This window comes from Xenopus tropicalis, chromosome 6 (assembly GCF_000004195.4).
Source record: "Xenopus tropicalis strain Nigerian chromosome 6, UCB_Xtro_10.0, whole genome shotgun sequence".
NCBI classification, from domain to species: Eukaryota; Metazoa; Chordata; class Amphibia; order Anura; family Pipidae; genus Xenopus; species Xenopus tropicalis.
The window spans coordinates 107,197,720-107,223,843 of NC_030682.2; the positions used below are offsets into that span (position 1 = coordinate 107,197,720).

The following is a 26,124-nucleotide window of genomic DNA, read 5'->3' on the forward strand; positions in this document are numbered from 1 at the left end:
CTTGGGACGGAAAAGGGAAGACACTAATGACTTCGAATAAATTATTACTATATATAGAAGTGGTGGGGAGCTCCTTCTAGTAGCTACATATGACATCCTCTGACAGGTGACCCCAGTGGGGTCCAATAAAAGGAGTGAATGAGCACATTGAGGTTCAGATTTGGGTCAGTATTCAGCCAGTTTTGAATAGTTTTTAGTATTTGGATGAATCCAAAATGTATGGATCTGGTGTTGCAGAGGCCCTGTGTAAAGCTTTGAACCGGAGCATTATCTGCTTGATATTTGTTACTTTACTAGTTTCTGGGTCAGTTTTCTCAGGATACTCCTTCCCATACTCCAAAAACATATAGGGAGAATCATTGGTTCCCACTAAAACTGGCCCCCTTTTTGTGTTGTGTGAATGTGATACAGTTTTTAGATTGCAAGCTTCACTTGAGCAGGAACTGACGAGAAAGAAAAATGTCTGGAAAGCAATGCACAAACAAGCTTAATAAATCATTGCTATTTTAATAATAGTTACATAGTTACATAGTTACATAGGGTTGAAAAAAGACCTGTGTCCATCAAGTTCAACCCATCCAAGTAAACCCAGCACACCTAACCCACACCTACCAATCTATACACTCACATACATAAACTATAAATACAACCACTAGTACTAACTGTAGATATTAGTATCACAATAGCCTTGGATAATGATAATATCTCAAATATTTTCGACCCAAATCTCAAAAACATGATTTCATAAATATGTGAAACAACGCAGTGAAATGACATCATTTTTAATGAGTGTCAAATTTAAAAAAATTTGAACTGAAAAAAGCTTGAATTTTGCTAATACACCTACCATTGACTTCTACACAGGCTTGCCAGCTGTTAGATGCTGAATTGTTATATTCAAGTTTTTTAACTTTTTGCACATCTCAAAAATTCAAGCTTTGGAAACTTAAATCTAAATTTGTGTTTGAATTGCAGAAAAAAGTTGAATTTGAATTTGATTTTCTAACCATCAGATTTTTAGTTCTAAAAGTTGCAGAAAATAAAGTTGCAACTTTTCCAAAATTTACTATGCATCAAAACGGCTAAAAATTTTTTTTTTAATATATATCTACTTTTGGACACCCGTGCTTTAGGAGGACTCATTTAAAGGGGGAATCTGTCACCCAAAGAAATAATTCCAAATTTCTATCATATTTGTTCAGCAAAATAAACTTTACAGTCACAGCAAGCAGGCCGGCACCATTTTGCGAACACTGTTATTACGGCAACTTTGTATCTAGGTTATATTTATCTTTAGGAAGTGCTGAATGGAAAACTAAAGTAAATGTGATTAAAAATCTGATCTGTCCATCATATATTACCTACCCGCCTCTAGCTAAGCCGAGCAGGGTATGTTGTGGGGTTGAGCCGATTATGTTTCTTTGATGCTTTTACTATAATAATAAAGTCTTTTGTATTTTTAAATTGACTGGCTGTTGCTCCATGCTTGGGACTAGTACCCTGCCTCTACGCCTGAGGCAGGCAATATATGATTAACAGCTCAGATTTAAATACATGTAAATACCACATTCTAATATCTAACAGGTATGGATGATTTAATAAAAAAATGATTTGGGTTTCATCTTTAATTTTGAAAGGCCTTTTATCATACAGCGTTATATGTGTAGGTGACAGGTTCATTTTAATCCCAGTTAAAAATATAAACATACAATGGTTTCTCCACCAACATGAAATACATACATTGCAGTCAGGAAGGAGGCTTCAGTTTTTTTGCCTTCCTCTGGATCAACTAGCAGTTAGGCAGGTTATATATAGGCATTATGGTTAAACGTGATGGACGTAAGTCTTTTTTCAACCTAACTTTCTATGTTACATATTGGATTTCCTAGTGTAAGCTTATGGTAAATTAGCTTTTCTGTTTACCACAAACCGCACCCTATATGACCCGGGATGAGACTAAATCCCTAAGGTGTGAACCCTCGCTTGATATGGAGGCCAGGCAGTTATGTGTTTTATCGCTCAAGAAATGGGTGCCAGTGGTTCTTAATATTGAATAATGAACTGGTTATTTACACAGACAATTACAGTAATTACAGCACAGTATAGGTAGGTAGTAGCATCTCACAGAAGAGGCAGTACTCCCAACAAATGGTCACAATGACTCTCCCCCCGCAGGGCACAATGGGTTAACCCCAGCTTTCACGTTGTATACTTCCAATGAAACCTGGGTGATCAACTATCTAACCCCAGGTCTTTACAGTGGTACCCATACTCTAGGCAGTATTATACCTGGGATAATAATCCCTTTACAATTCCTTGTCGGAGCCAGAAGCAGCTCACTAGCTAGCCCTGCATGTCTATCACACCTAGAGGCCAATTTATTAAAACACAAGTTCGAATTTCGAATGGGAAAAATATCAAATATCACAAAAATGCGAAAAAATCGTATTAGTCACGATAATATCGTATTGGCGATCTGAAAGTCACAAAATGTTCATACCGAACGATTGTAAACAGCGGCAGAACCTTTCCGATTTTTTTGCGCAAGCGTACGAAAAAGCTGCGCAAGTGTACGAAAAAGTTGTGCAGGCGTATGAAAAAGCCGCGCAAGCACGAAAAAATCTGCGAAAATATGCTCGGAGCGCTCGAATGAATGCTCCGAGCATTTGTGTCGTAATAAATCTCCCCCCTAGTGTGACCTATTAACGGGGCTGCCTACTCTAGCTGGGCCTACCTATACTCTGCTTCCATGATATCTCCCCACCTGCTTGTTCAGGCAGAGAGCTTTTACAAAATGGCCTCCGACCTCATGGCTGCTTAGCCTTTTATATTATGCCACTTAATGGCCAAACTGTGGAACTGCAAAAGGTCATGCTATAACCCAGGAAAAGGGGCTAACTTCCCATTACATTAAGGACCCTTTATAGCTGTCCAAATAACTAGGGAACTACCGAGTGAGAAAGGGCATTACCAGTTCCCTACACTAGCTATAGAAATGGGTGTGGCAGACAGAAAGTGTTCTCATCAAGTATCTTAATGCCTTATGATGTAGTGTGTCTGTTATCAGAGAATTTGGAAACAGTTTGTCTTCAGAACACATAAACGCATTTTTGACAGTGAGTCACAGATGCAGTTTCTTCATCTTCCATGGCATTTGACACAAGTATTTTGCAAGCTCAAGATGATTTTCAATTCTCTACACAGCTTGGAAAGTTGTCAAACACAAAACAGAAGGAAGAGACAACTGATCACCCACACTGCAGCTTTATTACAGAATATTCAAGTTAGCCTATATAATATTAATATAGAAAAGCTAGGCACACTGTACCAGTTACGGTATTGCCCTTTAACCTAGCCACTCTTGGCCTGAGGTCAAAGATCAGCTCAGTCTGACCCACCACCTAAGTGGCAAAACCAAGAACTGACCTCATCAAATCAGTGAATCCTCTAATATTTGGCCAGTTACAGAGTCTTTTCTCTCTTTATCTAAATTCCCAGATCCCTGCTTGCTTCTCTGAGATATGGTGCTGGCAGCCTACAGCAGTGTGAAGACTACAGTGACATCACTGAAATCTCTCTCCCCTCCCTGTAGGTGCCAGTGGCAGTCTTCCTATTCTCTGAGCATGTGTGTAACTTGATCCTGTCTCCTGTTCTGAGCTACACATGCCCACCAGCCAATCAGAAGCGGATCTGGCAGAGGGGAGGGGGGGAGGGAATGAAACACATGTGCAGTATGAAGCAAGGAGGGAAAGGAAGGGAGAATACCTTTTTAGAGATGGCTGCCTGTTCTAGAAAATGTGAAGTAAGTGTGACTGAGCAAATATTTGATTAGGTGAGCCAAAAGTGTGGCGTTTTTACTAAACAATAGGAGGACTATTGGGCAGTATGCTTTTTACATTTTGACTTGCATTCTCCTTTAAGAACAGAGACAGGTAATGTGGGGTTCTATAATCCCTTAACCATCACTTTCTTAAACTTTCAAAAATGTATTTTACTGTGGTTACAGTGGCTAGGTTAAAGGGCAATGATCCTGCTCCTCTTTAAGTTCCCTTGCTACTTACCCGCCCATTGGCTTTTAGGGCTACATATTTACCTGTATACAGAAAGATGGCAAGAAGCCCACAATGAGCCTGTGCACTCAAAATATGTTGTAACTAGTACTAAAGATGGTGAGTCCCGTGAAGGCATACATCACTACTGTCAACGGGATGCAGGGCTGATACAGTTAGTATTTTTAAAACAGCATATCTCTTTATATTCTTTGTGAGGCTTTAGTTCACCTTTAAGTATTAAAGGACCAGTAGAAAGAAAAAACAAAAGGTTTTAGTATGCATTTAATATAATGGACTGTTAACCTGCACTGCTTCAAGTTGCGTTGCTTCAGCAGCACTACTACTGTTTATATGAATGGGTTGAAATGGGTTAGAGGGCACACGTATAACAAATATACTGTGTAAAATATAATAGTTTTATTTCTTACACAGGAAGATAAGCATTAATGCTAAGCATGTCTCTCCACAGGACCGTAGAATGAAGCCTACCTCACATACATGTGTTTTCATTTTCATTACCAGATACAATCTATAAATGTTTTCAGTTTATGGTATTAGTGTAGGACTTTCTGATAGAAGTATTACTGAATAAATGAATCTCTGTATGTTTCCTCTGTTAATATGGTATCATAACACATTTTTGCAAAACAGTTTAATTGGGTGACATAATTGCTGAAGGTTTTGCCTGAGAAGGCGTTGTACACAAAAATACATACGGCTGAGCTGTGTATAATAATCTCTGCAGTTCCAATGCAGTCAATTTACAATTAGCAGCTCATGATCAGGTCTTGGAGAAAGTCACTGCTACTGAGTGGGTTTAAGATTAACTTTAAATATCAGGAACACCAAATAAACAGTCCTGGTGTGGGAGGATGACCAGCGACACAATAAAAACCACATATACCCTGTAACAGGGCTGTCCAGCTGGAAGCTCCCAGGCCATATGTGGCTCTCCAAAGGATTTTTATAGCCCCCAGTTCGCTCAAAAGTCCTATAGATTTCACTGTATGACATCATCATTTTAATCAAATCCAGCCTTGAACTTGTCACATTAGAAATAATCAGCCGACGACATGTAATGAACTGGACAGCACTGCCCTAGAACAAAGCTGAGCAAATGCTGCCAATAAATAGGCATTGCCCTGTTGCCTTGCCCAGAAAAAGAAAGGGTCCTCTTCAGGCCCAGACTATCAGTCTGTGGATTCTGGCAAATGCCGGAGGTGCTGCTGTAAGATACCATAGACAGTCAATATTTATTGGGCCTGGGCCTGATGGTGGCTGTTTTGGCCTCTGTGTCAGCGCATGATTTCAGTCCAGACCCCCCTGATCATAAATAATAGCAGCACAAGTTCTGGTTCACAAAGTGGGTTCTTAGTAGTGGCACAAACTGTCTTGTCAATAGGGGGTGATGCAATCTCTTAGTATCAGTCCCTATTAGGGATCAGAATACTCAGTCTCTATACCTGCCTATAAAACCTATGGGCAATTAGAGCTTGTGTTAACTGTATTTCTGAAAAAGGAAAGCATGGGGGCTTTTCTTCTGTAGATACAGTAAGATGGCTGTACCGATTAGATTGCAGCCTGATTCTACCAGAAAATGTTTCCTAGCTTAAATTGTTTTGTGCTTATCAGATTTCTTCTTGCCAAGATTTTCTTCCATTATATGAGTGTTACTTGCCATATTAATTGAACCTTGGACTGCTGGTAACACTGCACTTTTCAGAAAGAAATGTCTCTTCTTGTTTTCTTGAAACTTTTTGGAAGTTAAGATCAAGGAACCCAAGCAATCTCATTTGTTACAATGGGTATGATTATCTGAGGCCACATAAGTATAATTAAAAAGTCATAGAAACAAGTCACACTTTCATTAAGTGATGATAACTTAAATATTACTAATAAATACTAAATAATGATGAAAGTCCAATCTCCTTTGAAGTCAGCTTCAAAGCCATGGTTATCTGGTTTATCTTTACATGTGTATCATGCTTATATGCTTACCACATAGTCACAACTCTTGTTACAATAATAGCTCAACTTGAATATCCCTTTGAACATTCTTTTTAGAATACTCCAAATTTCAGTCATATCTTCAGAGAAATGTATCACTATTTGTCCCCTTTGTTTGAGAGACTTTGAGTAATGTATAATGGCAAAGCAATGGTACATGTAATATGATCTAGTGCAAATACCAGGCTTGTGAAAGCTTCCTGTTGCCTTAGGGCTCTGGCACACGGGGGAGATTAGTCGCCCGCGATAAAACTCCCTGTTCGCGGGCGACTAATCTCCCCGAGTTGCCTACCCCTGCCATCCCACCGGCGAACATGTAAGTCGCCGGCGGGATGGCAGGCGCGGCGGGCGATTTCCGGAAATCGCCGAAAAAGACTCGCGAGTCTGCCCGTGTGCCAGAGCCCTTACACACAGAACTTCATCTGCAGATAACTCAAAGAAATGTAACTAGGAATTAGCAGATTTGTGTATTAATAAACCAGGGAGATTGCGCCTCAGAGGTGAAAACTAAGGGAAAAAAATGAAAAAATTCTCAAAAACTGAGAAATGTTCTGATGTGAGATTGGAAGCAGGAAATATCTAGCTCAGCTTCTTACTTTCACTCTCCTTTCTTCCTAGTATTGTACTTGTTTATTCCCAACATGGACTCATGTGCAACCCCAGCTTTCTCAGACCCACACTGTATTGGTGGAGGAATTACACAGTCTTTCAAACGACTTGGGTGCCAGTGGTTCATGAAACAAACAATACATTATTTGATGGATTTTCCACAATCTTTTAGGTGGGAATTTACAGTTGGTACACAATCAGTCACTTCATAGACTCTACAGACAATTTTATCCACTTCATGGGTACTGTGTGCAACACTCAGAGATGAGCTTATCCCCCAGCTCTATAAGGAACCTCACAGCTGTGAATTTCTTCAGGAATCTTTTTTTCCTGGGTCTGACTACTTGAGTCCTTATATTTACCTTCCTGGTCTGCTCGTTGGAGCCTTTGGCTGCTATGCAAACTACTGCAATCCTATCTCTCACTACTAGAGTGAGCTATTACAGATCTTTCATAACACCAACTACTCCTACTGAGGGCTACCTTCTGCACCAAGCACCCGCTCGTAGGCGGATTTTCAATAAGGCTATGGGAGGCTAAGCCTCCCCAAACCTGCTTGGCACATTAAAAAAAACCTCACTCTGTTTCTGCACTGTCCTATAAATCTTCTGTTCCTGCAAGCCCGTTCTGCTTTGCTCTGACTGAATCTTCTTGTGGATTCTCCAATCAGAGCACAGCTTTCTTGACAGACCGTAAAATTGACCAATCAAAGCACAGATGCAGACAGGGCTCGGGAGATATTACAGACTGAATCCCGTTTGAATCCCGAAATGGGTAAAATTCGGATTAGATACTATAATTTCCGATGATCGCAAATATCACAAAAATGCTTATGAAAAAAAACGTATTAGTCAGGATAATACTGTATTGACGATCCAAAAGTCACTAAATTTTCGTAACCAAACTATCGTAAACGGCGGGAAAACCTTTTTGACATTGATCCTTCAGTGCATGATTTTGGAAGCCTCCCATAGGACTCAATGGCACTCTGCAGCTCCAACCTGGCCCAAGGAAAGTCTCCCATAGGGCTCAATGGCACTCTGCAGCTCCAACCTGGCCCAAGGAAAGTCTCCCATAGGGCTCAATGGCACTCTGCAGCTCCAACCTGGCCCAAGGAAAGTCTCCCATAGGGCTCATTGGCACTCTGCAGCTCCAACCCGGCCCAAGGAAAGTCTCCCATAGGGCTCAATGGCACTCTGCAGCTCCAACCTGGCCCAAGGAAAGTCTCCCATAGGGCTCAATGGCACTCTGCAGCTCCAACCCGGCCCAAGGAAAGTCTCCCATAGGGCTCAATGGCACTCTGCAGCTCCAACCCGGCCCAAGGAAAGTCTCCCATAGGGCTCAATGGCACTCTGCAGCTCCAACCTGACCCAAGGAAAGTCTCCCATAGGAATCAATGGCACTCTGCAGCTCCAACCTGACCCAAGGAAAGTCTCCCATAGGAATCAATGGCACTCTGCAGCTCCAACCTGGCCCAAGGAAAGTCTCCCATAGGAATCAATGGCACCCTGCAGCTCCAACCTGGCCCAAGGAAAGTCACGATACTGAAGCTTGAATGAATCTGAAACTTACATACTCGGCACGATAATACAATTTTGTTGTACAAATTGTCGTGCTTTTTGTCGCAAAGTATGAAAAAGTAGCACAAATTAATGAAAAAGTCGTAAAAAAAACTATTGTACGTTGATAAATGAGCCCCTAGAAATCCACTGTTTCTTTAATAAATTATTTTATAATATAAATGATTGGTGTGCCCATTGGATAGAATGTTTCCCATTACATCTGAGCTCCTAAGAAACAAATGTCTGCTGCAGACAGGCACGGATTGGTGGCGAAGCCACAATGGCCGGGCTTAAGGCGGCATAAATTCAGGGGTGGCGTGCTGCCCAGCTGCACGTGAAAATTGCTCACATCCATCTGTGAGTGAAGAGGGTGCCCATGTGCGCGACCCTAAGGGGGGGAGAATGGGGGTGGCCTCTGGGCTCCCTAAACACAAATCCGGCACTGGGCCTGCAGAAACATTAAAATGGGCTTCTATGCTGTCCCATAGTGTCCACTTCAGGTGCACAGTATGTTGTGTCTCTTTGGCAAATCAGCCTCCGTGTCTGGCTCAGTAGTCTGCCATCCAACATCTTCATGGAAGTGAGTGTACATGGTTTGTTGCTTACACATTACTTTGAGCTGTGGACACTAAGGACATATTAATGGAGAAATGCAAGTTTCAGCATTTCTTATTTTTGTTTTATGTGTTTTCATTCATCCAAAAAGAAGCATGTAACTTTATTCCTTCTGCTCCTCTACACAAGCAGAGGCAACAATGTGAGGTTAATGTTAAATGCAATTGCCCGCTTTTCTTTGTTCTTTCTTTGTTCTTTGGGAATCTGGGAATCAAAATAGAATCAGTTGGAGAACTTCTTCAGACAATTCAGTCCCAACTGGCACTGAATATAGTATTTAAATGCATCATTGGCCCTTCTTTTCTCCATAACCTGTTCATCCATCAATATTCTAAAAAAAGACCATCAGTCGTGTCACACTCTGAAGTGCCCCTGTTTTAAACACACTATATAAAATAGATCATCTGGCTGGCTTGATATAAATACTATATACTATTATATTATACTACTACTAATATAATACTATTACTGTTATGTTGTTAAAGGCTAATAATGACATTGCTTGGAAGATGAATACATTTTATTCCTTCCAGCCTTTAGAAAAGACAACAGAAACTCACAGGATGAACAGTGACGAAGGATGCCAATAGCTGTTATTTTCTATTTGGTTGAAGCAATCTGCCTTTTAGCCAGTGTGATAAGTGGAAAGAAACATTTAATGCAGTACTCAGCTTTTCAGAATTCCCTGCCAACTTGGGAATTTTTTAAAAAAATGTATCCACCTGGCCTATTGATTTGTTAAATTTAAACAAATTTTTAACATATTATTAATATTTTATCTCTTAAATGTTTTATTTCTCCATAACAATTTATGGTCTGAGATACTGAACCCCACAGAAGAAAATGTTTTCTTTTTTTTTGTCGATTAATATTGACACTGAACAAGCAGTAGCACAAAAGCACTTTCCCATCAGGTTGATGAGAATCATCTGTTCCAACTCAACCCCACAGCAACTGGATTTTTAATGATTGTTATTTCCTTAAATAAATCCCCAAATCATAACCAATTAATCCAAATTGATAACAAATCTGGAATAATTAAATGGCATTTATGGTTTGGTTTTTTGACTCCCATCTGGAACCTAAATTTTATTCCCTATTACATGAAGTTGGGGAACGATAATCTTTCAAATTTACCAATTTTATCAACAAATATTAGGCAAGTACAATTCATTCCAGATGCTTTTCTAGCTTTGTTTTGCCTCTAAAAAGAATACAACTCATTTTTGCATTATCCCTTAACCTTACCAGTTCTATTAATGTGGATCACCACCCAAAATCTTTTTTTTGCATAATAATAATAATAATAATAATAATAATAATAATAATAAAAAAAAAACATTTAATTTCATTATAACTGTGCATTTATTTAAAACAATCAATGGTTTTTATTCACCATGGCCCAGCAGGCAATTGCTGAGTCTTGGCTAACCTCCAGTCTCCAGCCCAAATAAAAACCTAATTAAACTAGAAAGGGAAGTTTGAGAACAAACTTCATGATGGTTTGAAAAACGTGAAGTCAGTGAATGAAAACTGATCTGTTGTTGGCTCCACCCCCTTTTTCTAACCTTGGACCACAGTTATATAGTAAAAACCACTGTGCAAAGTTTGGGGACCCTGGTTTTAATAGTGTCTGAATGGCAGCAACTTAAATTTCCCCACTGAAAGTCAATGAATGACATCCGATTGGTGGCTCCACCCACTTTTTCTAACTGGAATTGCTTAGGAACCCTAAGATTAATAGTTAAAGAACAGCAGCAGTTTAAATTTAAACCAATAGTCAATAGGTGAATTGTGGTTAGTGGGTGTGCCCACTTTTTCTAACCTTGAGTCAAAGTCACCCAGTGACAGTCAGCGGCAACCCTGGCATAAATAGTGTGAGAATGACAGCATTTTAAATTTAAACCAATAAAATTCAATGGATGAAATCTGATTGGCTGTTAGTGGCCCAACCCACTTTTCCTATTTTTGAACTGCAGTCCCCCAGTGATAAACTCTGCAAAGTTTGGGGCTGACAGCATTTTACACTTCACTGTTGCAAGTAAATAGGTGAGATGTGATTGGCTGTTGGTGGCTCTGCCCACTTTTTCTAACTTTGAATGGCAAATACCAAGTGACTAACTCTGGAAAGTTTAACAACCCTGGAATTAATACTTAAATAATGGCATCAGTTTAAATATAAACCAATGAAATCTAATCGGTGGAAATGGATGGCTCCACCTACTTTTTCTAAACTTGGAACATAGTCACCCAGTGACAAACTGTGCAAAGTTTGGGGACCCTGACATTAAACTTCTGAGAATGGCAGCAGTTAAAATTTCCCCACAGAAAACAATGAAAAAAATGTGATTGGATTTTGGCGGCCCCGCCCACTTTTTCTAACCTTAAGTACGTAGTCACCCAGTGACTGACTTTGCAAAGTTTGGGAACCCTGGCATCAAACCAATAAAATTCAATAGGTGAAATCTGATTGGCTGTTGGTGGCTCAGCCCACTTTTTTAAACCTGCAGTCCCCTAGTGACCAACTGTGAAACATTTGGGGACCCTGGGGTTAATACTATGAGAATGGCAGCAGGCTGAATAGGTAAAATCTGATCGGCTGATCACAGCTCCGCCTACTTTTGGGCATCCGACAATCATCATATTTTCATTCAGGCTGAGCCCATGAATATGTGATTCAAGTTTGGGGAGTGTAGCTTCAAAGCTGTAAGATTGGCAGCAGTTTCAATTTCCCCATTAAAGTCGATGGGTGAAATTTAATTGGCTGTTGTTGGCCCCTCCCACTTTGGGTCATCCAACAAATGTTGCTGTTTCATTCAGGGTGACCCCATGATTATGTTATTCAAGTTTGGGGGGTGTAGCTTCAAAGCTGTAAGTGTGGCAGCAGTTTGAAAATCTTCCCTGTCAAAGTCAATGGGAAAATTGGGGGGAAGCTCCGCTATAAGGTGAAGAAGTGTAGAGAGTTTGGGTGTTGTACCCCTAAAACTGTAGCAGGAGTAGCGTTTGGAAAATGGGGGGCGCTAAGAAGACGAAAAAGCGGAAGTCAAAGAACAGTATGTTGGCTTTTTCAACCCAACATAATAACATTATGGTCAATGAAGAACTGTAATGTACAGCAGGGGTCCCCAACCGCCGGTCCGCGGCCCGGTGCCGGCCTGTGGACTGCTTGGCACTGGGCAGTCGCAATTCCCCCGGAACCCAATGCAGCGCACACAGAGAGGCGGAAATCCAACGTGCTTCTCAATGAAAGCCACAAACGCGTCGTAAGCAAGAAAGCGTAAGCGAACGCGGCTTGTGCATTAAGGCGCAAGGAACCGTAAGACCGCACCTGCAATTCGCGTTGCGTGCACCCCCCCCCCCCTGGTCTGTGGAAGGATTTTTTTACTTGCAACCGGTCCTTGGAGAAATAAAGGTTGGGGACCCCTGATGTACAGTACTTGTTTGATGTCACAGGCAGCATAGGGCAGGCAGAATATGTCACACACAGGCAGGGTAGGGCAGGCAGAGTGTGGCACACAGGCAGCATAGGGCAGGCAGAGTATGGCAAACACAGGCAGGGTAGGGCAGGAAGAGTATGGCCCACACACAGGTAGGGTAGGGCAGGCAGAGTATGGCACACACAGGCAGGGTAGGGAAGGAAGAGTATGGCACACACACAGGCAGCATAGTACAGGCAGAGTATGGTACACACAGGCAGAGTAGGGCAGGCAGAGTATGGCACACACAGGCAGGGTAGGGCAGGTAGAGTATGGCACACACAGGCAGCATAGTGCAGACAGAGTATAGCACACACAGGCAAGGTAGGGCAGGAAGAGTATGGTGCATACACAGGTAGGGTAGGGCAGGCAGAGTATGCAGGGCTGGATTTCTATATAGAGCGCCTAAATTTCTGCTGTCCTAGGTCCGGGCCTTTGTGGCCTTGCCAAAAACCCGGGCCTGAAAGTATGGCACACACAGGTAGCATAGGGCAGGCAGAGTATGGCATACACAGGCGGGGTAGGGTAGGCAGAATATGTCACACACAGGCAGGGTAGGGCAGGCAGAGTTTGGCACACAGGCAGCATAGGGCAGGCAGAGTATGGCACACACAGGCGGGGTAGGGGAGGAAGAGTATGGCCCACACACAGGCAGGGTAGGGAAGGAAGAGTATGGCACACACACAGGCAGCATAGTGCAGGCAGAGTATGGCACACACAGGCAGGGTGGGCAGGTAGAGTATGGCACACACAGGCAGGGTAGGGCAGGCAGAGTATGGCACACACAGGCAGCATAGGGCAGGCAGAATATGGCACACACAGGCAGGGTAGGGCAGGCAGAGTATGGCACACACAGTCACGGTAGGGCAGGCAGAGTATGGCACACACAGGCAGCATAGGGCAGGCAGAATATGGAACACACAGGCAGGGTAGGGCAGGAAGAGTATGGCACACACAGGCAGGGTAGGGCAGGAAGAGTATGGCACACACAGGCAGGGTAGGGCAGGCAGAGTATGGCACACATAGGCAGGATAGGACAGGCAGACTATGGCACACACAGGCAGGGTAGGACAGGCACAGTATGGCACACACAGGCAGGGTAGGTAAGGCAGAGTATGGCACACACAGGCAGGTTAGGGAAGGAAGAGTATGGCGCACACAGGCAGTATAAAGCAGGCAGGGTAGGGCAGGCAGAGTATGGCACAAAAAACAAGCATAGGGCAAGCAGTACATGCAGTGGGGGTCATTTATAAACAATGGGCAAATTTGCACCTGGGCAGTAACCCATAGCAATCAATCAAATGATTGATTTTAGTGTTGAACTGATGGGTGGCTGAAAAAAAGCTAATCACTGATAACTGGGTAACTGATCCCAGACCTGTACTAAATAATTAAGTGTGGCCTACTGTCCACCTACTCTGAGCAAACCACAAAAATGTTCCAGTATTGCACGTGAAAGGGTTCAGTGACGACAGAACATTATTTCAAGAGAGGCTGAAATGCTTCTAGATATGGGTGGCCCATCTTCATATTAGAAACATAACATGCATGTAATGTCTGGTGTTTTCACTATTTTGCCTCACACCTGTTGTGCCAAGGTTTTTTTTTATATATTTCTCAGAACTGAAACACTGCCAACCATCAATCTCGCCACTCCTGTACTGTAAGTGTGAAGAACATGCCTTGTTTATTTGCAATAGCACTCTAGTCTGCATTCTTATATCACTTTCTAGGTTTATGATTTTAGAGGTATTTGCAGTATTTCCCATCATAAATTTGTGCATTATTAGCTGGCAGTGATATTCCATAGGAGATGGTAGGACTTCTTCCTCTATATATCATGGAATGTAAGCACAAGAAGAAGGTGTAATTAGATTTTTTTCCATAGAAGCAGATAATTTTTTCTTTGTATTATTAAAAATAATTAAGGTGGCCCTATGAAAAATAACGTGACATTTTAATCTTAATGAGCAGAATTCATTAATCAAAAAATCATTTTTAAATAAGAACAAAATATGTTGAACCAAACCCACAGTCAGGTGAAAATAATGAAGAAAAACTGCAATTAAAATAAACAGAAAACAGTATTTTTAACACATACATAACAGAAAAGCCATGGCTACATTAAAATAAGGATAAAGAATGCGACATTAGTATCCCTTTACCTATAACCACTTGCCAGCTATCATTGTAACAAGCATTATGAATGCAACATATGGAATTCATGCATCTGGTTTTGATGGCAGCCAGCTGCTTCCTTACAGAGGCGCCAGTGTGCAGTAAGTGTAACATGGCCCATAACTGGCACCTACAACTAAACATCTCCAGGACATTTGTCAATGAGATCACTAAGAAAATAGTATCAGATAATTATACCATGGGAAATTTTGATTACATGGTGTTTTTGTAACTTTCTGGTTCTCAATGTTACGTGTCCCAGTGCATGAAGCTCATGATACAGAATATTACATAGGATCCTTAACTGTGGTGCAGCCTGACTGCAAGATCTGAAATGCAGAAGGTTGTGAGTCTGATCATGGTGAGGGCAGTTGGCAAATCTACAGGGGGTAATGCACTGAAAGATGCAAAGTTTGCCATAGGAGTCAACTATATCGACCAATAAGCAGGCAGCATTTGCTTTCTATTTCTTCAAAAGCAATCACCCGGGAAAAGCTTTATTGGAAGTCTGCAACTACACTGCTGTAACATCAGGTCCATGAATGAGCCCCAGATTCATTGCACTATTAAGAATACAGAGCTGTCAACCTTCACAGTTTGCCAGGGGAAACGTGTGGCATATGCCAGAATAATTACCACCATGTGGTAAGAGACACAGAAGGAAGATGGCCCCTGTCCACAGAGCTTACAGTCTACATAGTTAGTTACATAGGGTTGGAAAAAGACCAGAGTCCATTAAGTTCAACCCTTCCAAGTAAACCCAGCAGACACAACCTATACTGACCTATTTATACACTCACATACATAAACTATATATACAAACATTAATACTAACTGTAGATATTAGTATCACAATAGCCTTAGATACTATGCTTGTTCAAGAACTCATCCCGGCCCCTCTTATAGGCATTAACAGAATCTGCCATTACAACATCACTAGGAAGGGCATTCCTCAACCTCACTGCCCTCACCGTGAAAATCCATCTACGTTGCTTCAAATGGAAGCTCCATACCTCTGCCTATAATCCCCTCTAATGTACTTGTACAGAGTAATCATGTCCCCTCGCAAGCGCCTCTTTTCCAGAGAAAACAACCCCAACCTCGACAGTCTCACCTCATAGTTTAAATCTTCCATCCCCTTTACCAGTTTAGTTGCAGTCTCTGCACTCTCTCCAGCTCATTAATATCCTTCTTAAGGACTGGAGCCCAAAACTGCACTGCATACACAAGGTGAGGCCTTACCTGGGACCTATAAAGGGGCACAATTATGTTTTCATCCCTTGAATCAATGCCCTTTTTAATACAAAATGTTGTTATGCACAAAGATTTAGGTATTGGCCCTTAAAGGGGTGGGTCACCGTTCACTTAACTTTTAGTATGTTATAGAATGGCCAATTCTAATTATTGTGGCTTTTTATCACTTATTTACTCTCTATTCAGGTCTCTACAATGAATATATCAGTCTCTTATTGAAACCACCTGGGTGCTAAGGTAATTTGCTGCTGAGCAAAAAGTAAAATAATTGAAAAAAAAAAACCCCACAAAAAATAAAGACCATCTGCAAATTGTCTCAGACTATTACTCTCTACATCAGGGTGAACAACCTCTTTAAGTACTAATACTGGACCAGATACTGTACTAATTCTCCAAAAGATAGAACGTAAGTTTCTTTTCCAAGTGATTGAGAGAGTGTTTCTTACTAGATGCGATGGGATACCGGGAAACCCACAATCCACTGGGGTTCCAATATGTGAAGCACACTCTAGTGAATGGAATCATTAAGTTTTCTTCCCTGTGCTCAAGAGTGAGGGTCATCTGGGAAAGGTAAGCAACATGGCAGCACTTCCCTAAAAGGAACATCAACCTGGGGAAAAAATGGGGTGTCCTTTACGACGAGAGATGGTAGTGGATGTGAAAAGACTGTGTATTTGAGAGGAATAAAGAGGGTGGTCAGGAATGTACAGGGAGACAAATGAAGAGTTGTAGAGAGGAGCAAAGGAGTAAAGGCTTAGAATGTCAGCAAAAGGATTTTGTATGATAACCTCTGCATTACAGGCAGCTATGCTATAGATTTTATCCAGGGATGAACAGGTTTTGTCTTAGGCAAGAGCAGCAGGGTTCTAGATATAAGAGCCTCACTGAAATGCAATGTATTAGATCAAGGGAAAGTATGGCTGACACTACAGAATAATAAACAACCAGTCTCTCATCAGTGTAACTCAAAAGCTGGAAATCAGGAAATATGAAAGGAAGCTTCCCTAAACCTGAGCAGGCTGTAAAACCCCCACACAATACTAACACAATGGCTGATGAATGGTTCGGATGGTGTGGATACCCGGCACAAGCACACTGCTTCCTCTCCTGTAATGTTGGAGTACTGCCAATGTTTTACAAAAATCTGTCTATGTGAGCAAAATAAAAAATTCCCAAAGGCTGGGAATTATGTTGACTCATCTCAAAGTCATTAGCAGAAGATTTGGAAGAATTAAAATATATAACTTGCCCCTTATCAATGGTCAAATGGTGTAGCACAGTGCTGTGAATTGTTCACACCTGTAGTTGTTCAAACCTCAGATCTGTGCTGCCTGTGTGTGCCATACTCTCGCTGCCCTATGCTGCCTGTGTGTGCCATACTCTCACTGCCCTATGCTGCCTGTGTGTGCCATACTCTGCCTGTCCTATGCTGCCTGTGTGCGCCATAATCTGCCTGCCCTATGCTATCTGTGTGTGCCATGCTCTGCCTGCCTTATGCTGTCTGTGTGCGCCATGCTCTGCCTGCCCTATGCTGTTACTCTGCCTGCCCAATGCTGCCTGGGTGCACCATACTCTGCCTGCCCTGTGCTGCCTGTGTGTGCCATACTTTGCCTGCCCTGTGCTGCCTGTGGGAGGTGAACCTGACGGGGTCTGTTCTGAGAGTTTGTTAGCATTTGTAAATAGTTGTTAAGGGGTCCCTAAGGTGTATAAATATGTGTTGGGGGGGCGTTGCTTTGCTATGCACAGGGGAGAAGGAGGCATATGGATTTGGTTATGGCTTAATATGACAATGTTTTTTTCACATGAGAGTGATGGTTGATATCCCTGCAGTGAGCACCAACCATTTGTCTTTTTGGTGTGCTACCACCATTAATGTGGGCATGGTCTTAAAAATGTTTGTTAATATTAGTGTGGATTAAAAAAAAGGGAGTGGCCAAAACGGACTTCCATTATCAGCCCTCCACCACATATGCCAGAAAAATTCTGGCCCTAGGTACAACAGAAGTTGGACAACACTGCTGAATATGGATTCAGATGGGATTTTGCCTCTCTGGATCAGTCAGAAAAACATCTCACTTGTAGAAAAGGTTGGACATGACAGAGGTTTTTTGTAAATGCATGTATTAATGTGTGTAAATAAGGAACAAATCAGTGGCAGTGCAGAACAACAGACACAGGACAATACGGTATTTATTCATCTAGTGCAGGCACTGTATGCAGCAAAGACATTGTCATAAAGGGGATGTGTCCTGTATTATAGGTCATACAGAAAAAAATCTGTCATCTAAGGGCAATGAAAAAGACCAGGGAGTCATTTCGATTCATAGTGCCCTCCATAATGTTTGGGACAAAGACACATTTTTCTTTAATTTACCCCTTTCCTGCTCAGTGTGAAACCTTTAAATTAAACAATTTAGATGTTAGATGATTAATGCACATTCCAGACTTTAACGTCATTTGCATGCATTTCACTTTCACCTTGTAGAAATGACAACACCTTTTATACACAGCCCCCCTCATTTCAGGGCACAATGTTTGGGGCAAAGTAATGGTTGCATGTCCCTTGTGTGCAATGACTGCTTAAAGTCTGCATAGACATCACCAGGTGCTGAATATCTCCTCTGGTTATGCTTTGCCCAGCCTCTACTGCAGCCACCTCCATCTCCTGCTTGTTCCGGGGGCTTGTCCCTTTATGTTTCCTCTTCAGCACATGGAAGGCATGCTCTGTTGGATTTAAATCAGGTGACTGGCTTGGCCATTAAAGAATTTTCCATTTTTTAGCTTTGGGAAACTCCCATGTTGCCTTAGCAGTATCTTTAGGATCAGTATCTTGTTGCAGGATAAAGCGCTGTCCAATGAGTCTGAGCAGATGTTTTTATACACCTCAGAATTCATTGTGCAACTGCCATCAGCAGTTACATCATCATTGAAGTGCCAGTACCTGTGGTAGCCATACATGCCCCAACCATACCAACCCAACCACCATGTTTAACAGATGAGCTTTGGATATTGGGCAGGTCATTGTAATCTGGCCTTTGTGGTTAACATCTTGCATTGTAGTCTCCGTATTTTTGTTCATGAAGTCTTCTGTGGATAATAGTCTCTGACAAAGACACACCTGCCTCCTGAAGATTATTTCCGATCAGTTGGATAGGTGTTTGAGGATATTTCCTTACCTTAGTGAGGTAGTGTAGGTCTTCCTTGGCCTACCAGTCCCTTTGCGATTAGAGCTCACCAGTGCATTCTTTCTTCTTAATGATATTGCAGACAGCTGATTTTGGCACACCTAATGTTTGACTCTAATAAATTTATTCTTGTTTTTCAGCCCCATAATAGCTTCCTTGACTTTTTTTTGTGTGGAAGAATGGGCCACAATCACACCTGAGCAATGCATGGGACTAGTTTCTCCATACAGGAGGCGCCTTAAAGCTGTCATTACCAGCAAAGGATTTTCTACTTAGTATTAAATACATTTCAGTAAGCGTGTTCAATACTTATTCCCCGTGTCATTCCACTTTATTACACATAACTTAATTTAAAGGCTTATTTGTTTTGATTTCTTTGTATGTATGGATTACTTTGGTTGTTACTGACATCTGGTGTAAATTTCATGTCAATAGCCCCATTAGAAATATATTTATTGAGAAAAACGTTAACATGTTCAATACTTATTTTCCCTGCTGTAAAACAAACAGTAGATTTCAAGCTATTGCATTTGCTAGTGGGGTGGGGTAGTACTCAGAATGCACAGGTCACATGACAATGAACTTTGTAAAGCTTGACTGCAACGGTGTGTACTTGCACTTTGCAGCTCTGTAATGGCTTAAAATCATCAGTGACAAGGAAAAAAAGAATATTGTAGCTAACACCCCAAAATATGCAAAGACTCAGAGCAGTTAAGATTTTGTGTTGGGAGTACAAATGTTGTATAGGTGAAGTAAATTACCTCACAGAGTTCCATCCTAGGCAGAGGAACTGGCAGACCCATTCCACTATAGTTTTATGTTTAACTACTCAATTTTTAAAAACATTTCTTTGCACAGAACATCTGGAGAACTGCAGGTTGGATAATAGATATTGGGCTCCTACACAAGGTGTTGTTGTGTTGATTGGTGTCTCATTTACCAAAACGTTATTGGAACCACAGCTTAAGGTAGTGCACATATCCCTTTAAATTCTGCTTTTTTGTCCCTTGGTGTGGCACATTTAACTAACCCTTAGTCTACACTCCTCACCTTATTATGGTGTACCTGTCCACTTATCTTTCAGTCCTTCTTGCACTGCACCATTATTTACCAACAGAAACTAGTGGGTCGACTGGTGCCAAAAGTGGACTGGATTTAGGGGAGATAGTCCCAGTACCTCTACATGAGGGTGGGTCTTTATAATTAACCCTTTGCAAAATTTTGGGCCATGAAACAAATTCCCAGGTAAAATCTTCATAAAAGAAACCCCTTTTATAAGATACCTAGTAAGAGCCTATGTTTACCCCCTTTCCATATATATATATATATATAAACTATGTCTGTCATCAGGCCAGTTCTCTCTTTACTCCCTGGATAGAAGGAGTACAAAATACCCGCACTGCTAACATATTCCAAACATATTCTCAAACACTTTTTTTTGCAATGAACTAGGACACTTATAAAATAGAGAGCAACGCAAATTTTACTGAACCAGTCCTTGTATCTGACATGAGCACACCACGAGATTAGCCAAAAAAAATGTACATAACACTTTAAAGAATAAATTTATTCACAATTTGTTCTTGAACATAAAAAAGTAAAAGTAACATATCTGCATATCAATTTAACTCTTGTATCCATAACTGATACCAGGCTTATATCAAGCATACAAAATATTTCTTAATAAAAAGAAATGGAAAATTTGTTTTCTCAATACTTTTGTTTTTTTCAATACATTTCTTTCAATACTTTTCAATTAATGATGTTATTGTACTCTTAACGGACAGAAAAATCACGACAAAGTCTTAAGCTAGAAATATTTTTTTATATAAAAGACTGCATTGTCCCAGCTTGGAGTACCCATGCCTGTAACAGTATGAAGTCTTAGCCTGCCGCCCTTCTGGTGACAATGCTGGCCTACATGGTGCATCCCGTATCCTCCTACTGCAGTACAAGCACCTGAAGTTTTGATAACGACACTGAAAAGACTAAACAAGATCAGAAACATATGTATGGGCATACTGAGGCATAGATCATCACTATTCTAAGACTGGTACCTCTAGGTTATGACAATAACGCCTATACATATGGTACACAGAGCCAGGCCAAATCTATGGGGCACCCTAGACATGTACCGCTCCGATCGGTCCCTACCTGCCAGGAGTGGAGGCAGGAGTGGCTTGATGAAGGAGTGTGGAGGTGAAGAGCTAGAGAGGCAATGTGATGAATGATGGTCGTGCATTGCCACAATAGAGGTAGATGAGCTGAACTAGGGACAGACTGGTAGTTGAGGTACGTGCCTAGCACCCCCCCTGTTGCGACCTAGGCACATGCCTCTTTTGCCTTCCCCTAGTTACAGCTCTGATGGTACATAATTTCCAGCTTAGTATTTTGTTGAACATTACTTGCCTTTTAAATATTTAAGGCTGCCATGATCCAAATTCAAACACATTTGGAGACAGCAGTGACCTACAGAGGAATGCTTTCCCCACTAGATAACAAGCTCATTTTAAACTAATCATAAAAAAACATAGGCAAGAAGCAACAAAACAGAATAGCTAAAATAGTTATTTTCTACAAAATTTATCACAGACGTTGTCTGCATTGCTTCTCTAGGTAGATCTGTATGAATATAATGCCTTTTTATTTTATATATATAGAAGTTGAAGTTGGAAGAACATAGTGTAATGGATCTTCATTACTGCACTTTCAGTTGATTCATCAGAAAACACAAGTGAATAATGAATGAAATACAAAAACCAACAGCAATTATAGTTTTCTGCAGAGATATATAAAACGATGACCTTTCTTTGAAACAGAAGGTACAGATTGGGATATTTTCTTTGCACACACATTCGACTGGCTCACTCTTTCCTCACTCTGTTTTGTTTGCTGGCAACAACTTCTATTTACATTTTCTTTCATTAAGCAAAAAACTATAAAAAAAAAACAGCACAGAAGAAGATAAAGCATATATCACATGCTAAAAATCAATGTTTATATAAAATTTAATGTATTTAATAAAGATATATTTACAGTTTCCTTCCTGTAATTACTTTTTTACCTGCTTCTTACATTGGTGCCTTCATGACACCTAGGGATGCTTGGACTATTCCAATCCTAGGCAGGCTGTACAAGTTTCACCAACAGGAGTTTCCGAAGCACCAGCCTATCTATCCTCCTGCAGCTTTACTTGCAGTGAGGGCAGTTGCATTATTTCCCCCCCCCCCCTTGACAAATCTTCTTTGCCACGGGTGACTAATTTCCCCACAATGCCATCTTACCGACAAGAATGTAAATCACTAGTGGGAGGCATAAGTGTCACTACGATTTCCCGAAGTTGCCTTGAGGGAAAAATTCGGGAAATCGTAGTGACGCGTATGCCATCCCACCGGCGATTTACATTCTTGCCTGCGGCAATGAAGATTTGTTACGGGGCAACTGATCTCCCCATCTGCTAATGCCCTTACAGGGTTAGAGCAATAGCAAACAGGTCCTTCTCCCCATAACTAAATTCATTCCCGTCATTGCTTTGAAGGGTAATCTCCTGGACGCTGCTAGTGCACTTGAGGGTCAGGCGATAATGACAGCTTGTTTCTGTGCGAGTCCAGTGAGTGCATCAGCAGAGACTAGGTAAGGACCATTACAATTAAGGGCATTAAACATTTTGCCACCCATCAAGATGGTAATCACATGGGGGGGGGGGGCAAGCTATAATGAGTCAGTACTGACTGAACCTCTCTGCCGGGCTCTGGAATTGTACAGGTGCCGCACTCACACAGTGCTGCGAATCCATGTAGAATGTAAAATAAATGCAAACCTAATGCTGAATATTTAGTAAGAATGTAAACATAGCCATATATTGTTCTTTAATGGTTCTTCACTACAGTAATGAAATGAATTACATTTGTGCTGTACGCACAAAAAACAGTAACTGCTGTACCTTCTTTAATATCTTTGTTTTGTAATTCTACTTTCTTTTCACATTTTCTCTTTTTGAACGTTTAGAAGGAATGGGACAATCTGACATGTCATGCTCGGAAGGCTTATTTGCAGAGCGTGTGCCTTGATTCTTCGGTGTCAAGCCTACAACGTTTACAAAAAAACAATGAACAATATCAAAATGAGTTTAACAGAAAAGAGCGTGTGTCTTTACTTTATTAATAACCAACAGCCCTTCCTTATACTCAGCAAGACTAGTCGAGGCGCTGAATGCTTCTCTGGGTACAATTTGGTTTGCACAGAACTTAGCAAAAAAAATGGAACAGTTTATTATAGCAAATTTTATCTGATTCATTGTCAGTATTTACAGAGAACCAACATATTCTACAGTGCTGTACAGTGGGGGTGGGTACATGAAAACATCCAGACTATACATATGAAAGCTGGCAGAAAGCCATGTTTATTAGCTCTTACAAGCTAAAAGCAGAAGTTGGGTTGATTAAGGTTAGATTTAATTAAAAGGAAATATGTGAAACCGTGTATTGCATCTTACAGGTAGCACTGGATTATAGTATAAAGGAATGCTACTGTAGATGAGGGTAAGTTTCTCTAGAGAATTGTGTATTAAGCAATTGTTTAAAAGCTGAAAGAAAGTCTGTAGGAACGCAAAAGGGAATTCCAGCCTCTAGTGAAGTCTTTAGTGTGTTTATGTAAAGAAATAATTAATAAGCTGTTTAGAAACAGAAGAATATAATGAGCTCTACAAGGCCTAGCTCCCCCACCATTGCACCCTAGTCACATGCCTCTTCTGCCTACCCCTAGCTCCGGCCCTGCATGAGACACAAATGACCCCAATTATAACTGATGGCATCACTAAGCACCATTTATAAGAATAGAATGTCCAGCATTTTCATGGCTCTTGTTTATTATATAGTGAATAAAGTACCCCATGGTGTAAAATATAAGGATATTATAAGTCAAAGAGGAGTTTCTATGACCATATAAAAGCACAAGGTCAAAAGCTGAGGTGACTTATATCCTTCATCAGGGTGTACTTTATTAAAATACACACATTATTAAGTCATGTGACTGAAATGACATCATAAGCATGGTTTAGAAGGATATAATTTACAGGATTTTCATGGAGCTTCTGTATTATATACTGGGCTCAGAATTTATAATTGGTGCTTGTTGACGTCACTTGCATCATATGACTTGTCAAAACTAAAAATAATGTACCCCAAATTGGAGGATAGTAGTATCAAGCTTATAGTTCCATAACCTGTATAAAAGCTTTAGTGCCCTTGAACCTTTACCACTTTGTACCCATGTGCCATCATAGAACTTTTTGGCGACTTCTAATATCCTTCTATTTTACAATAGGAAAATATAACATTATACCCTATATATAGTTTTGTTGTTTATTAATGATATAAGGAATGCCAGTGTCAGCACACAACTCACATTTGAGAAAGGGCTCTGTCCGAAACATGTAGTGTGCCGACACTGTCATTAAATTCACTGCAGTTTTCAAATACTGCCTGAAGCTGTTTGATTCCTTTTTGCCTTTTGATCTTATGATATACAGTTAGGGTGGCTCACAGACACCTGGAATCCGCAGCCGTTTACTTCGGATTATTTGTGCCGAACTGTAACCCAAATTTTTTTGACTTATCAGATAAATGTTTCCGTTTGTCGCATATGTGGATGAATGTGCATTGCATATACCTACCAAGCTTTTGTTCTATCACCTTTAGCTGTTTCTCTTGTAAGTCCAGTTCTGCTTTTTTGTTAAGCATGTCAGGAGAGTTTAAGATTTGGAGTTCGTTATCAAGCTCTATATTTACACTCTTTGTCTTGTACATTGTAGAACGAAGTTGCTCTAATAGATCTGCACATAAACAAAAAACAAACAGTAAATTAGAATGTAAATCAGTTCAGAATAAATGCCTTACTGGAGAGTCAAGCAAATGCTTGGAATTCAGCTCCTGCTAGCGACTTTAAGAAAATGATCCTGTTAATGTTAAACTTTTTCAAGCATTCAACGTGCCCTTTTTCCTGTGATAAAATACACTTTTCCCTGCAGGACTTCAGGGGACCTGCCATGACACAAAGGTTTAGTTAATTCTGCAGCCAACTCCTTATTAGTAGTATGACACAGTTGGCGCACCCCATAATCACACGTGTGCGATTAAAGTTTTTGATGCTATGAGTGCAAGACTTACATTAGTTTGCTTTTCATTATCATACATTTATACTGTATGTAGTATTTAAAAAGATGTGCCAACAAACCTCTGTAGGCAGATTATGCATAATTCATTTAAGTCACCTCTAATATCTGCCCTGACAATTTATCCATAACATCCACTGCATTGGGCTTGGAATTTAAAAGTTTAGTATCTCCAAACTCACTGACAAGCTTTTATTGTAAATATCAAATAGAGCATTGCATTTTTTGTTTGCATAAGCCCCTGAAGACCCCATTGTGCATTGGGATTTTTGTCTAATACATTTTGGTTTTTTTTATACTGGTGTGCCCTGGCTTTTGCAATTTTTAAATATTAAATAAAGAGCTTCAGAACAGAAGAGAAATCATTATTAAAAAATGCACAAAATGTTGACCAACCCTCAAAGAGTTATTAAAATATTACTGTTAGACAATTGTACTAATATTTAAGACATAATAGCATTCCATATTAAAATATAAGTTGATTTATTAGGAGCAATGTGTTATATTCTCACCTATCACAGTACCAATGGTGTCATATTCTTTTGGCAGAGGGGCTCCAAACACCATCCCTCTTAATTTGTCCAAAGGAGGTGCTTTGTTCTGTAGTCCACCAAACTTTCCATTGCTTCGAATTCTGTCTCCCTCTCTAGTTAGCAAGGTTGGACAGAATGTGAACTGCACAAGCTTCAAAAATAAAAATCACATCATGCCGATTAGCTAAATCTGAATTATGTTTTTTTTTTTTAAACCTACAAAGACTCCTAACAGAAAAACTATATGTAGTTCTAAGAGCATAGCAACCAACCCCATTGTATAAACTAACAAACAGAGCAAATATTTATAAAACAAACACTTAATATATTTTGGGGAACCACAATGAACTGTTTTACCCACAATGCACTGCAAGAGCCTGCATAACATGGTCTCTTTTGAGATAATGCTACAGAGACAGCTCTAAAAGGGAGTAACTAAAACACAAAATTTTAGATGTGCAGGCATCTCTGCAATGTATTA

The 26,124-nt window shown here is 40.6% G+C and overlaps 1 protein-coding gene across 1 annotated transcript in view; it reads right to left on the reverse strand.

The window, feature by feature from the left end:
- Positions 1–20,486: 20,486 nt before the first annotated feature.
- Positions 20,487–26,124, reverse strand: part of smchd1 (structural maintenance of chromosomes flexible hinge domain containing 1) — an 89,398-nt gene continuing 83,760 nt past the window's right edge. Inside the window, exons 45-48 of the mRNA XM_004915219.4 lie at positions 25,623–25,794; positions 24,613–24,771; positions 22,882–23,024; positions 20,487–21,874 (exon numbers count right to left, since the gene is read on the reverse strand). Coding sequence (XP_004915276.2) covers positions 22,909–23,024; positions 24,613–24,771; positions 25,623–25,794 — 447 coding nt within the window. The 3' untranslated portion in view covers positions 20,487–21,874; positions 22,882–22,908. The remainder of the gene's footprint in view (positions 21,875–22,881; positions 23,025–24,612; positions 24,772–25,622; positions 25,795–26,124) is intronic.